Source organism: Varanus komodoensis, unplaced genomic scaffold (genome assembly GCF_004798865.1).
Source record: "Varanus komodoensis strain SLA01 unplaced genomic scaffold, ASM479886v1 scaffold14_1, whole genome shotgun sequence".
Classification (NCBI taxonomy): domain Eukaryota; kingdom Metazoa; phylum Chordata; class Lepidosauria; order Squamata; family Varanidae; genus Varanus; species Varanus komodoensis.
Window position 1 is genome coordinate 21,823,124 of NW_025335438.1, and position 14,934 is coordinate 21,838,057.

The 14,934-nt window shown below is 37.1% G+C and overlaps 2 protein-coding genes across 7 annotated transcripts in view; one reads left to right on the plus strand and one right to left on the minus strand.

The window, feature by feature from the left end:
- TRAPPC8 (trafficking protein particle complex subunit 8) overlaps positions 1-7,775 on the plus strand; it is a 78,282-nt gene extending 70,507 nt beyond the window's left edge. For all 6 annotated transcript variants that reach the window (XM_044423742.1, XM_044423747.1, XM_044423743.1 and 3 more), the window contains 5 exons: positions 927-1,028; positions 2,669-2,716; positions 3,046-3,191; positions 5,241-5,330; positions 6,797-7,775. In XM_044423742.1, coding sequence (XP_044279677.1) covers positions 927-1,028; positions 2,669-2,716; positions 3,046-3,191; positions 5,241-5,330; positions 6,797-7,031 — 621 coding nt within the window. In that variant the 3' untranslated portion in view covers positions 7,032-7,775. The remainder of the gene's footprint in view (positions 1-926; positions 1,029-2,668; positions 2,717-3,045; positions 3,192-5,240; positions 5,331-6,796) is intronic.
- Positions 7,776-14,460: 6,685 nt separating this feature from the next.
- Positions 14,461-14,934, minus strand: part of LOC123020278 (cation channel sperm-associated protein subunit delta-like) — a 2,326-nt gene continuing 1,852 nt past the window's right edge. The window contains 1 exon segment of the mRNA XM_044423748.1: positions 14,461-14,934. This exon segment is cut by the window's right edge and continues 100 nt beyond it. Coding sequence (XP_044279683.1) covers positions 14,461-14,934 — 474 coding nt within the window.

A 14,934-nucleotide genomic window follows, 5' to 3' on the forward strand; every position in this document is an offset into this window, starting at 1 on the left:
AAGAAGTGTTTCTCCTTTTCTCATTCTCTTATGTGGCTTTTTTTTCTTGATCTGTGTTTGACAACTGGCAAGTGAAAAACAAATTAACCAATTTGTAGGCTTGCTTTGTTAATCTGCATGGATGTTACCTCCTGTATCTTGACAGGAAACACTTACTGGGATCTTGCCCAGGAAAAAAAAAATTAGCTGTCAGAAGTATTGTGCTTCTCCAAATTATCAAGCCCTCCCTAAATGTTACAAAAATATTTGTGCACTTTTCTGGCACTGCAAAAAAAGTGGATCTTGCCCAGGAAAAAAAATTAATTTTAGCTGTCAGAAGTATTGTGCTTCTCCAAATTATGAAGCCCTCCCTAAATGTTACAAAAATATTTGTGTACTTTTCTGGCACTGCAAACTAATGAATATGGACATCGAGTCATTGATGGACATTTCAGTGGTCTGCTTGGGCAATTTGGAGGGACTGTCACTAGAAGAAATTGCAACAGTGCCTAAGATTTAACAATAAAGACGGGGAGCAGCAGCAGCATCCAAAAATGGGCTGGGCTCGGCTCAAAGAGAGATGAAACAAGACTGATTCAGCTGCCTTATTCTCAGCATACTGATGGTAAGACCAAGCAGGGAGAAGGGGGTCAACTCCAGTGAGCTTAATCATTTGTCACATGCACCATGGGTTGTTCTTTGAACACATACTGCATAGCTTTTCTGCAGGGTGGCTTGCCATGCCATGTGGACTTCTCCATTGTCCTGTATAATAGCTTGATGGCTCTTTTTTGTTTTTGTTTGTTTTTGGGTTTGTTTTTTTTTTTTTGGTAAATTCTTAATCAGTGTCAATCTGGGAAAACAACAACCCTGTTACAATGAAATACTTTATCCCTTGAAACATTGTTCACTATGTTCTGATCTAATTCAGCTCTGTCTTCAAATAGGCATATGTTGTGGAAGATAACAAGCAACTCATTTTGGAAGGCCAGCATCATGTTGCACTTCATGCAGTAGGGAAAGAAGCTTTTTCTTTCCCTCAAAAACAGGTATCATGGAAGAGTTAATGTATTTCTTTAATAAAGCAAGAACTTATTATTCCTCAGTTGTATTTTAGTGTGGTACATTCTAACAATGTAAAGCTATTGATATTTATTTTATTTAAAAGTACTTTGGGACTGCCTGTGTTCTAGAAAATTTATATGTTTGGATTTCATATATTGATATGAGTAAAACTAACTACATGGTTCTATTATTCTAAATAATACCTACATACAAAATGAGGTTTGTTTGTGCAAAAGTATACATGTAGATCTATAAGCTGAAAACTGAAAAGATGTTTTTTATACTCTGGAAAAAATTTAGTCTGTCATAGTCTGTAATTCAAAAATATATTGAAACCATTATTTTACACACAGTGTTCATAATACAAAAAATGTGCTTCCAAATTCACATTTGGTTCTAGTTTGATTGGCTTTAACTTTATTAAATATTTCTTTTCTGCCTTTCTACCTTTCCATCCTATAGACATGCAAAGAGGCTACCAGCAAACATTTAAATCAAAATAATAAAAATAGTACCAAATATATAATTTCTCATGAAGTACAAATCATAAAGAGTAATGTGCCAAAAGAAAGCAAACACAACAGCACGGATATGGATTTGAGAATGTTCTAAGCTCAAAACCTTTCTGAAAGAATTATATATGTAGGTAGGTTAGCAAAAGGAGACAAGGTGAGGGAGTTCCATAATTGTGGTACAAAGAACTTCCTATGCTGTGTAAGTGCTTGCTGCACCTTAAGATAGAGCTGGAATTTCTGGCCTAACCTGCCTAGAAGAGTTCTGCCCTGGTTCCTCTACTACTGTGGTAAGTCACTATTTGCCCATGTGTAAGCACCGAGAAGGGATCCTTTTTTCATTCTAAACAGCGAAAAACACATCCCTGTTTTTCTGATCAGCTCCTGTTCAGAAATAAGAGCTTTTCCCTGAGGTGTAGGGCAGAAATCCCCTGAAGGATTAAATATTTTTTCCTGCAGAAATTTGTTCTGCTCAGAGTAGTCATGCAGCAGTTTGGCCTGATTACTTCTGAGTAGACACGATGTTCGTGCTTCATTCAGAGCTTTTGTTTGTTTATGTGTCTCTTTTGTCCAAACAGAAATAATTATGGTTTCCATTTAACTACTATTACTACATCATGAGTCAGTCTGAGGAAAGCGTACATCTTCCAAGGAAAAACCTCATTTTCTCTCTAAGTATAGTGAAGCAGTTCTTTGGCACACACACTAACCATTTCCTGTAGGGATTAACAAGCATCCAGGCTCCTACCTGCTCTCCCTTTGCTAAACCAGTGATGCCTTGGTCCTGAGCTGTTGTCATAAAGGGCAAACCTGGCACTCTGGGTTATTTAGGATTAAAAACTAAGATATTTAACCCAACAACTAATCATAGATGCAGTCACAGCAGTGACCCTGGAATAAGGTCAGCATCATGTCAGTGACCCAGGGATAGGTGATTTGCTTGGTAGAAGCAAGTGGAAGGTGGCTCCAGCATGGTCACAGCTGACAGTGGGTTGTTTGATTCACAGTTAGCTGCAATGTGTGATCCAGGTTGATATATGATTAACCTTAATTAGCATATTAATTTATGTTAGAATGTGATCTGTATACCTCTGTCCTTATTTCTTTTATAGGGTTTAAAAAAAATACTTGGGAATACTGACTGGGAAGACTTGGAACAGGTACTTAAATGTAGATGAGATACATTTTTATAGTTTTGTATCTAGCTCTATTGTCTTTTATATGGAGACATACCAGGAAGAGTAAGCCTTCATACAATTCTTGGTTAATTCCCAGCTTTTTGCCACATAACAAGTTGGGTGTCACCATGAGAGGCTTGTTTGGAATTTGTGGCATCTCTGGCATCTGGTTCATAAAAATTATGAAACTCTCATAAATTTATTTGGTTTAAATCTGTTTCTCACATGTAGGATTCTGAATGTGTTTTGTTTTTAAATGACAAATGCTTTGTGATTTCTTGTAATGTTATCTAAATGCTTTTATATTCCAGGAGTCACCAGATGCAGGTGTCTCAAATTTTTTTCGGCCAGAAAATACATCAGTACCTGTTAAACCATCTCCAGACCAATTTTCCAACCTTATCAAAACTAGTCTACGTTATCCAGAATCCTTTAATCATGCATTTCATCAGAAAAGGTTTGAGTGCTTCTTGGTTTTGGAAGGCTTTAGATACTATTGACTGTACTAATATCCAGATGTTCAGTTTCAGAAAGGCTTCAGATATTTTTCCAGTGGAATAACAATGCAATGAAATACACCATTAAAAATAATAAAAATAAATGACCAATCTAACTGTTTAAACAAGAAAGATTCTTTTACATTCCTTTTAAATACTGTAGCAAAAATCAGATTTTTCAAGAGAGTATATGTATTTTTAAGTATTTCAGGATCTGAAAGCAACATGTGAAACTACTTTTTAAGACTTGTCAGCCAAAACTGTGAAATAAACTGTATCAAAATATGATACCCTTTTGTGGGGAGGCAGAAAAGGAAGTATATTTCTGTTCAGGTTTCTACTCCCAGCAAGGATATATGAAATAGCTTCTGCTCTATAGTACTGCATCCTCCTTAGGCCAACACATGGTTTCCAGCCTAATGTCACCTTGTATATGAGTTCATAGGGGAGAGCAGAGGCTGCATTGCAGAGTAATCTCACCTTCATTCCCCAACCGAGGAAAATATTCAGTTTCCTTATTCAGAATTATGAAAGAGAGAAGGAAATAGCTCACGTACCAATAGAGTGATTCACATTCTGCTTTATTAAGCTGATGTACTACTTGTATAATGCCATCAAGGGAGAACCACTCCACCAATCTAAAGGTAACAGGATGAGTAATACCAAATGCTGTTACATATGCTTACACAGTGATTTGCTTGGGTACTATTTATTGTATTTCTCTACTGCCTTTCTAAAACTGACCAAAGCAGTTTACAAAACTTTTCGCGCATAAAAATCGTAATAAAATAAAATATGATTTAACTTTAAAAGCAACTTTTAAAAGCCATAATGCCCATAACAGCAATCTTAAAAGCCACAATAAAAAGATGTTATTTGACCCCTTTCTTAACTGCAGAGTGAGGACCTGTCAGAATTCCAGAGTGCGTTCCAGCATTAGGCTACAAAACAAGATAAAGTTGTTTTCAACATGCCTGACAAGTGGACTTTTGCAAGGAAAGGTGTCTTTGAAAAGCCTCTCTTGCTGATCTTTTATACGCAAGCAGTTTAATACCAAGATAATAGCCCTTCCAGTAAGGTTTAGGTAGAAAAGTCACAGGGACAAACTCCTTTTTTAAAAGAAGCAAAATTTGCTTTTGTAACATGATACCAGTCCTAGCTCAGTTACTCTTTGAAAGGAAATAGAGAATGTTTTGCAGGAAACACATAATGGAATTAGTTTCTCAGAATATTGCATTATCATCTTATACCTAGGATCTGTAGGTCAGATCCTCAGAAGGCCTAAAGAACATACTTCAGTCTGACTCCCCTTTTACTTTGAGATTTTCATGAATACTGAAATTCACTGTTCCTTTATTAATTATTAGTCTTTCCTAGTGCCCATCCTCATTTTGATTATTTCCTGTAACAGTCCCCAAGCGTCGTTTACTATAAAAGTAATGATGCAGGTATACAAGCACAGTGCCACTGATGTTGAAGGCAGGGACAGGGTGGCAATGCTTTGGGCTTCCTGAAAACTGCTCTGGGAAGTTAAGAGAACCCTCCAGACCATTGTAAGCAGTGGTGTTGGGGACTGAAGTGGGAATCTGTGATCATTGTTTTCTGTTCCTGTCCCTCAAGTAGATCCCAGTTCCCTCCAAGAACAGAGAGTGCTTTTCCATTCACAAAAAGGACATTTTTGGATCCAACCCACTGTGATGTTCAGTAGAGCCATATAAGTTTGTTTACAGGTTAGATTTTCAGTTAGTACTTGGGTAGATTGAACATAGACTTGACCAAGAAAAACAGCTGATAACGTTACCACTTCTTATATTATTTATCCTGGAAAGAGCTCAAAAATATTTTCTAAGGAAGTATATTTTTTCCTGCAGTTTGTCTTGTTTTCAGATGCAAATGCTTTTGAAAAATAGTTTTAAACAATTCTCTTAGAAGATGGATGTCATGATGTGCAGCTGATCCTGTAGAAGAGGTACCAAGACCAACATGCTAACAAGACTTTTGTTTTTCAGCCTTTGTATCGTTCCAGTCACTCTTCTACTTTCAAATTGCTCTCAGGCTGTTGTTGATGTTATCATTGATCTGAGACATAAAACAACAAGGTAATTTTTAATTATGTATTATGTTAATGAAGCAAATGAAAATTATACATCCACACCCCTACCCCCAACAATAGTATCTCTTATTTTGAAGCAGAAGCCTTCCTTCTTTGTTTATACACATAGCTGTTCACCACAAACCCCTTACTCTTGGGAAGGTTAATTTAAATTAGTGAAAAAAACTACAGGCTAAGAGGAAATGCTATGTAAATTTCAAGTCAACATAGAAGTCTGCCAGACTATAGTAGTAATTGATACTTCATTTTATTTTCTTACAAATGCTTATACCCATACAATTCAATCTTGTTCTTAACTATCTGGAAATAAATGCTGTTGGATTCAGTGGGACTTAATTCTAGGTAAGTATGTATGCAGAACTGCAGCATCAAGCTGTCATCCTGAATACGCTTCTTTGGATCCCACTGATGTTAGTGTGTTCAGAACTGGATTGCTAGTTTTTAAGAAAGTGCCAAAAATTGATTATGATACATTCCACTTGCAAGGAAGCAGTTATGTAACAAGCATCTTCAGCACTGTAGTGGCTAGAATGTTAGACTTAGAAGTGGAAAGACCTGGGGTCAGTTTCCAGCTTCCTTTGGTCCAGTTAATAACTGTCAGCTTAACTTACTGTACAGAGTGGTTAGGATAAAGTGATTGGGGAGCTGTTTGCTATCTTGAGAAAGTATGAGACAATAGTATAGTAAATGGAATAAATAAGCAAGTATTGTTCTAGGGCAGGGGTCCTCAGACTTTTTCACCAGGGGACCAGTTGAAAGCTGCCGGTGCTGGGTGCATGCGCTGAGGCAGGAGTGAGGGGGTGCAGCAAGGCGAGGTGCAGGCGGGCGCGCAAGGCAGTGGCTTGGTTGCTTGGAGATCGTTTTCTCTGAGCAAGCGAACTGCTGCCTCCCCACATGCGTGGTGGGTCCAAATGGGCATTGCGAGCTAGATAAATGGGCATGGCGGGCTGGATTCTGCTCCCGGGCTGTAGTTTGAGGAGCCGTGTTCCAGGGGTTTACTTCCATGTCCCCTTTATGCTTTAAAGAGGATTCTCTGTTAGTAATAATCCTGATGTGATCTCAGAGAGGGCAGTTAATCCTACTGACTACCACATATTGGTAGTCACCACATATTGATCACCTTTGCTAAATCAGAACATTTTAGTACTTAGTAAATATGCTCTTGCAAAATTAATCATGTACAAAGGAGGAAATCACATGTTCAAAAATGTAAGCTTTACACTTCTGTTAACTGAATTCTATAAGGAAAAGGTATAAAAATGTTGAAATCAGTAATGATACAGTATTTTAAACTGAACTGCCTTGCAAAGCAAATAAATAAAGGAGCAAAAAGTTGGTAAATGTAAGACTTTATTTGATCCCCAGTATGCTTGGTTGACAGTCACTTTGGTTCAGTTATGCTTTCTTCATACACTTACAGAAGGTATGTGACATGTGCCTTCTCTTTTCCAGTCCAGAAACACTTGAAATCCATGGTTCATTTACCTGGCTTGGACAAACACAATACAAACTTCAGCTGAAAAGCCAAGAAGTGTCTAGTCTGCAGCTAAAGGCCTGTTTTGTTCATACAGGAGTTTATAATCTTGGAACCCCACGTGTATTTGCCAAGCTTTCGGACCAGGTTACTTTGTTTGAAACAAGTCAGCAGAACTCAATGCCAGCACTGATCATTATTAACAACATGTAATTTGCTGCAGGATTGTTTTAAAAACCATCGAGAGAACTGTTATTTACTACATTTCTTTGACCCTGCAACATTGGCATATGACCTGTTCAAAATATGTAGGTAAAATACCAACATACTATGATTATTTGTCTACTTCTGTTTGATAATGCCTGGACTGAATGTTAATTTTTTTTAAAAAAGTATTTCATAAATTAAATGGGAATACCTGTACAACTTTAAAGCTTCTCGTCATAACAACAGAGAATTCCTTGTATACTTGTCAAAATGCAGCTTTACTGCTGTTAAACCTTACAGCATGTGTTAATATAATATTTGTGGCTGTATTAGAAGGCAATTTAGGACAAAGCCCCTCCCCCCCTTTTCGGGGGGGGTCACACAATCAGTTGTTAATTACTTTTTTGTGAATAACTAAAATACCCATTTTTCATTTTCACTTTTTAAAAAGTGAAGTTGAGAATTTCTTCATGTACTGAAAGCCAATCTTCCTTGGAAATTGCATATAACTCCAGTTTAATACAGAATTTTTGAAACCTGTTTGGATATTTTCTCATTCATCTTAGTACAAAATGCACTATTTCACAACCATGAAATATTTATCATTTAAACTCATTCCCTTTATTATGTAACTATAACAACTCTGTTGATCTGTTTAAAAGATAAATTACCAGTTAATTAAGCTTTTCAGAAATGTATTATATTTATAACAAATGTGCTGTAAATAGAATAAAATGTGCTCCATATTTACTCTACTGATTTATTTCATAATATGTCTGAAATACCAGGGGGGGAAATGAGGTAGGTGGTTGTTAATTACTGGTGTTAGTAGCACTACTGAAGTTCATTGCTATCAGTCATTCCAATCAGAAGGGTCTCCTAAACTTTACCCTAAACTGCCATTTAACTCAAAGTAGCACTATGCATTAATTCAGCAGCAGGCTGCTATTGTTTAGATGCCTAGAGCATGCCCTACTGAGCCCCTGTTCAAATCTCACTTCACTTGGTGTCTGTAGGTTATCTAAGGCCTGGACTTGCCTTTCAGGGTGATGCAAAGAACTACCTGTTGCCTTCCCAACTGCTGTCACACTCTGGTGCCCATCAGCTTCAGCCAGCCTGGTCTCTTAGGAGACTTATAATTCAACAATATAGACCACAGCCCCCATGCTTTAGAATGTACAAAAACTATTTAAATTATTCACGTACTAACTTATTATTTGTATAAGGGACCAGGGGATGAATAGTTGTGATTTCCTAAGTAAAATCTCAGAGGGGAAAAACATGTCAGACCACTGAGGTGCAGCGTCATATACTAATTATTCCTTCTTTCCTGTGTATTCTTTGCCAGTTCTGGGTTCATGCCAGCTTCCACAATGAGTGCCTAACTTCTTCCCACTGGGGAAGCCAAGCCATCTTTTTTTTTATAAAGATTTTTATTAAGATTTTAAACTAAAACTAAAAACATCAATCATCAAATACATTGGACGTACTGGGTCAGCCCCTTACTACATATCTTTTTAACATTCTATAGTCATATTCAAATCAATTTATAAAAATTTAAAAACATCTTTAAATCTAAGCCAAGTCCCGTTTCTCCAGCCAATCATAAAAAAGGTCCCAAGTTTGATAGAAGTCAGTATCTTCTTTCTTCTTCAGTGATAGAGTCAATCTATCCATTTCTGCACAGTCCAGAATCTTTTTTAAAATCAGTTCCTCGGTGGGTAATTCCTCACTCTTCCAGTATTGAGCAAGCGCAATCCTCGCCGCTGTGATTAAATGTGATTCAATAATTTTTGATACTTTTCTGGTAGGTTTGGTAAGTCTCCCTTTCGAATGTATTCTTTTACTTTCTTGATCAAAATCTCCTCCTTCCAGTATAACATTGCGAAAAAGTCTTCAGCTATTTTCTTGATTTGTGTGTTTTGTACATGTAGTCGTCCTTCTCCATCTTTCAGTTTCAAAATCAGTCTCTTCTCTCTTTCTTTTTTTACTTTATATGCTAGCCATCTCCCCAGTTTATTAGCATTTTCAAAGAAATTCTCTTTGGCCAGTTTCATTTGCTTAGTAAGTTCATTTGTATCCAAGAGGTTCAATTTGTGCTTTAAAGTATTCATTTGGACCTTAAGATTTCTTTTTGTTGGATCTTCCTGCAGTTCTTGTTCCCGTTTCCTCAATTCTTCTACTAATGTTGCTCGCTCTTGCTTTTTCTTTTTCTTTTTCTTTTTCTTTTTCTTTTTCTTTTTCTTTTTCATTTTTGCTGAGTAGGTTATTATCAGTCCCCTGACATAGGCTTTAGCTGTATCCCAGACATTCTGTAAAGAAGTTTCTTCCACTTGGTTTATTTGAAAGAATACTTGCATTTCTTTGTTTATCTCTTCTGTAAATTTTTTATCTTTTAATAACACTTTATCTAGGCTCCATCTGAGTGTCCTTACAGCTCCATTCAGTGATATAGATGCAGGGTTATGATCTGCCCAGACATTTGTCTCCATTTCAGCTTCTATCAAATCTGGAACTAAGTCTGGAGTTATCCAAACCATGTCAGTTCTAGACCATGACCTGTGTCTGTTTGAATAGAAAGAATAATTGACGGAAGTTGGGTTTTTTTCCTCCAGGCGTCTATCAATCTGAATTCTTCAATCATGTTGGAACAAGACCTTGGAAGCATCCTCCTACCCATTTTTCCCTTACTTTCACTCTTGTGATCCATTCCCTTATCCACAATTGCATTAAAATCACCCATTACACACATAGTCTGGTAGTCTACTTGTAAGAGTAACGTATGTAATTTTTGGTAAAAGTTTCCTGATGGCCATTGCTGCGTATATTGCCACTAAGAGCACCTTTTTAAGTTTAATTGTAATTTCAACCTTCAAGATCCTACCATCCTCATCAGCAAGAATATATTTAGGGTCCAATTTTTCTCTAACATATAGTGCTAAATCTCTTTTCTTTTGTAATGCAGAAGATACAAACAGTTTTCCCAGCTTTAAACATTCCAGAAGTTTAACACATTGTTTCTTAATATGTGTTTCTTGTAAACAAATTATATCTAATTTTCGTTTTTGAAGTTGAGCAAAAATCCTTCTCTTAGATGGTCCATTTAGTCCATTAACGTTTAAGGAGAGCAATTCAATTTTCCCTTCCTTTTTAAGAGCCATGTTTAATAGAAAACTCCCTCCCTCCCTCCCTCCCTCTTATCTACTTAATCTTTGCCTTTACAGTTCTACCTTTTTTTTCTCCTTTGAGTCCAAAGTCTGTACTTCTTGTTGTGAATCAACATTCAGTATTTTTCCTTCAGAATGGTATGCTGTTATTTCCATTGCTTTGGCACCTTTTTCTCCTTCATTAGAGATGTCAGGTTCCACCTCTTCAAACATAGCTCTAAATTTTCCGTAGAACTCTTGTGCTTTAGGAATTGAATCCAATTTATATCTTACAGAGTTCCATATGAAAAATATTCCTTCTGGTGTTAGCCACTTAAAGATAATCTCTTTCTTGATCAGTTTTGTAGTAAGGAATAAGTATTTCTTTCATCCTTCTCTAATCCTCCATGGTATCTGTTTCAGAACCGTCACCTCCTGACAATCATCTCTCTTTACCGCTTCTCCCGTACGGCCTTCAAAACATCGTCTCTTATAGACCTTAGAGCAAATTTGACATGAACTTCCCTTGGAAGTTTTTTCTGGTATAAGTGGAATTGACCCTAAAAACTAGCTCAGTTCTCATACTCATGACCTCATTCTCGATTTCTAAAAGCTCCGCCAACATGCCAGTTATAAGCTCTCGCAGGTCTTCATTTTTTTCTTCTGGTATATTCTGAAATCTTAGGTAGTAAGATGCCTTCTCCATCTCTAATGTAGCCATTGAGTCCCATGTTGACTTATTTGTTTGCTTAATTAGATGTATTTCTTTATCTACTGTCTCCAATTTTTCACATGCTTGTATTTTTTGTGTGTTCTGTTCTGCTTTAAGTCGAACATCAGATAGTTGGGTTGTCACCTCTTTAACAGAATTATCCAATTTGTCAAGTTGCTCTTTTTGCTCATTTGACAAACTTTCTAGCCATATTGCCATCGCCTCTTGGGATGCTTGCCAAGTTGTTAAAGCTGTCTGTATCACCAAAGTCATCATTTGCAACTCTCTTAAGCTTTTTGCAACATCTTCTGTCTTAGGCTGATGAATTGGTCTCTGACCAGCTGAGGAGGGTGCCGAAGAGGAGGAGGGCTGAGTTTTTCTCATGATGAAAGTTGTTCACTAAAGAAGCTTCAATATAACAGCAAAAAAAAAAAAAAAAAAAAAAAAAAAAAAGAGAGAGAGAGAAAGGGAAAAAAGGGAGGGAGAAAAAATAGAGATTGAATAAAATAGTAAAAAGGGAAAAAATGGAAATAGCTTGCAATAATTCCAATAGCCACCAGGTGGCAGCAAAGGGCTATTTAAAAAAAAGAAAAAAAATGTCACCATCCAGTTTCTTTTTGGCAGGAGTCCCAGACAAAGGGGAAGCTGGCCAAAAACGGCCACCAACAAATTATATCCTTCTATAACTTAAATCCCCAATAGTTATTGTTTTACTTCTTCACCCCTGGGGAGATCAAGGAAACAAAATCTTTCTCCTCAATTTCAACTTTCAGTTTCTACTTTAAACTTTCACACAAACGTTAATCCTCTCCCCATATCATTTGCTGCTTAAAACACAAAACACCGTGGGGGGTGGGGGAAATTCCTCCTTCCATCAAGGGGGCTTTTCCTCCTCCTTTATGCCAATTAACAACAGATAGAGTTATTCCACAGGTAGTATTGCAAAAAGAAGGTAAGAATGCTCACCAGAAAGTCATCACAGTAGAGAGGAAAACACCACGTAATATGAAAAATATCCTGGCAAGTGTCCAGTTAGTTTTGGCAGAAGTCCAAGCAGATATCCAAAATGATTGCTATACATTTTAACCTTCTATCATTTAATTCCACAGTGGTTATTTATTTTAATTCTTCGCCCTTAGAGATTAGAGGAAAAGTCTTTTTCTTCAGCTTCAACTCAGATAAAAGCCTCCACACTCTTCTCCATATCAGTTGCCGCTTAAAGATTTCGGGAGGGCTTTTTCTTTTTTCTTTATGCCAATTATGAACAGATGCAGCTTTTCCACGGGTAGTATTGTGAAAAGAAATAAATAAAAATGCTTACCAGCAGTCCTGATGCTTATCTGGCTAAAATAAGCTAATTTTCCATCAGATGTTGAGGACTTGAAGGAGCTAAAAAAAAAGCTGCTCTGTGTAGTCTGGTTGAGAAATGCCTGAAATTCTCCCAGTGGATATGGGGTTGCCGTCCCACACTGACCAGAAGAGTGCCCAGGCAATCTTTCTTTGCCCCAACAGGGCTTAGATGAGCCTCTCACGACTCACTACCGAACAATACCGGTGTGATAACAGAAGCTCCGTTAATCACAGCCTTCTCATCCCGACACCATCTTCATCTCCAGGAAGCCAAGCCATCTTGTAGTTCCTATGGAGTGTCTTACAGAATCTCCTGAGAAAATTTTGACTGATATGTAACTATTAAGCAACAAAATATTATTGATAAAATAAATCTGTCCAGAGCCCATACATGGTTACTAAGTAACTTGGCTTAGCTAGGAGAATCTTCCTGAATGAAGGCACTGCGCAGGTACAGCACCCATATGTGTAATGCACAGAGACCACAAAGAAGAACTTGTATTTCTCTTTTCCTGAGCCCATTCCACCAATTGCTGTAATGAGGTGGCATGCCTGTAGAAGAGATTTATAGAGTAGCAAACTGCTTGATTGGATTTTAGTGCTTTACAGTTTGCTAGCTCTGCCAACCAGATCTGTTGTCACCATGAGATTATATATCCAGAATTGTTGCAAGTTCTTAATGCTTTACTATGATTGCTAGTCAGCTTATCTATATGCAGTTGCACAGAAACACAATGGAGGAAACAATGTTAGTTAAGTAACTCTTTTAATATACACAGATAATTCAATATCCGTTCAGCACAATGAAAAATATTATGGTTGGGGGGAACTGTCTGACAGGTCATTTTTCCTTCTGTACCCAGTCCCTTAGTTTAGGTGTTCCTTCCTGTAAGTAATGAAAAAAGGGTTGTGTGGATAAGGAGACTGTTAGCTTGGGGAAGTCCTTTGTATTTGCTAGTATTTCCTTTGGATATGTCTCAGTCTGGGATGGTCTCCATACTTTTCAGCAGAGTCTCAAGTGAATTATAGGCAAGCAATGGTCTGGTACTTCCCCTCAAACCCTTTTATGTACCTGTCTTTGGGGCTGCTAGAGAGCTGTTTAAAGGCAAATGCTACACATCTGCAGATGGTAGAAGGTAAATATTAACACATCAGTGGAACCTCTTTAGCCAGTTACCACATAAGATCTGTGTCCATGTTCACACATGGTTGCTCCTCCCACAGTGATTCATGTTATTGAGTGCATGTCAGAAAGTTGATTTGTTCATATGGATGGAAGTTGAAAAGGAGTACATAGGAGGTATTCTATAGTATTTACAGAAATAAATAATGTCATGGTTACAAGTCCTTGTTTCTGCTAGGCAAACAACTAAGTATAGCTCAGTTGTACCATAGTGAGAGGCTCCCTACTTTAAAAAAGATTAAGAAGAGTATCTCTGGCAATCTAAGTGAATAGAAGACAGTTATAATTATTTTTGACGTTCTTGAGGGCAGGTTGATTCTTCATGGGATTTTGTTCCAAACTGTGTCCTGTGTGAGTTGCCCTTTCAAATAGGCCATCACTTATTTCAGCTGATGGATGGATACTCGTCAACATTCTGCTTCACTAATTAGCACCAACACTTTTTTAGTAATAGTGCTATATATGCATAGCTCCAGCAGCTGTCTTATGTATACAGATCCCCGTGGAACTACAGATATATGTGTAAGTCTGCTTGTCTGTGTATACCTTACTGGAGGTGCTACTGCCTCCTTGGTATATTTTGAGGCATAAGCATATGAACAGTTGCCAGGCTATAGAACATTGGCAGAAAGCTACAAATAGAATTGTGCCATTTATAACTTCTGCCAAAAAAGTGTGAATAGATTTGGGGACATTTGAAAACTACTACAATGCCAATTTGAGATAATAGGAGTTAGCATGTTGAAAATATAAGAATAAAAATTAATAGAATAGGTTGCTGGGTGGCCTATATTACCACTAAACGGGAGACCAGAAAATAAGACAGTGAAATGGTCCTATTATAATATGCTTACAATTTCATACTCTCATACTTAAAAAGCCAGAGAAAAAACAAAGGGCTAGTTTTAGTAAGCAATATAATAAACCCATTTAAGACCATCTCCTCCACCCCAAAATGAGTTCACATATAAAAAAAATATTTTCATTGCTGTGACTAAATCTCTCTATAAACCTTTTGGAATATGGCATTATAGGTTTAAAATATTAGGACCAAACTGATTTCATTCTCGCATTTTCCTTCAGTAATTTAGGGAAGTAGTACACCATCAACATGGTTCCAAATATGAGAACCAAAAAACTAACTAGCGTTTTACCAGCACTGATGTGAGACTTTGGGAGGGCACCATGCACATATACACTAAAAATTGTTGTTAGTTCACAATAGCTGTATAAGGTATCTACAACAATGACTTTGAAGACATAAATTCCATTGTACTGTGAAAATACAATTCTATTCCTTTCATTCTTGTTTAGAACTTGATACTTTGCAGAAGCCGATGGTAAAGAGTCATTTCCTCTTGGCACCTTGCAGCTCTCATAATTATATCTGGTCCATGCACTATCTGGTTTTGCTTCAGGAGCATTTAATAGTGTGGTCCAGTTCTGAGCCCGGGAAATGCAGTTAGCGTCTACTTCTGTCAGGAGATAATCATAATTATGCATTCCATTTATTTCATA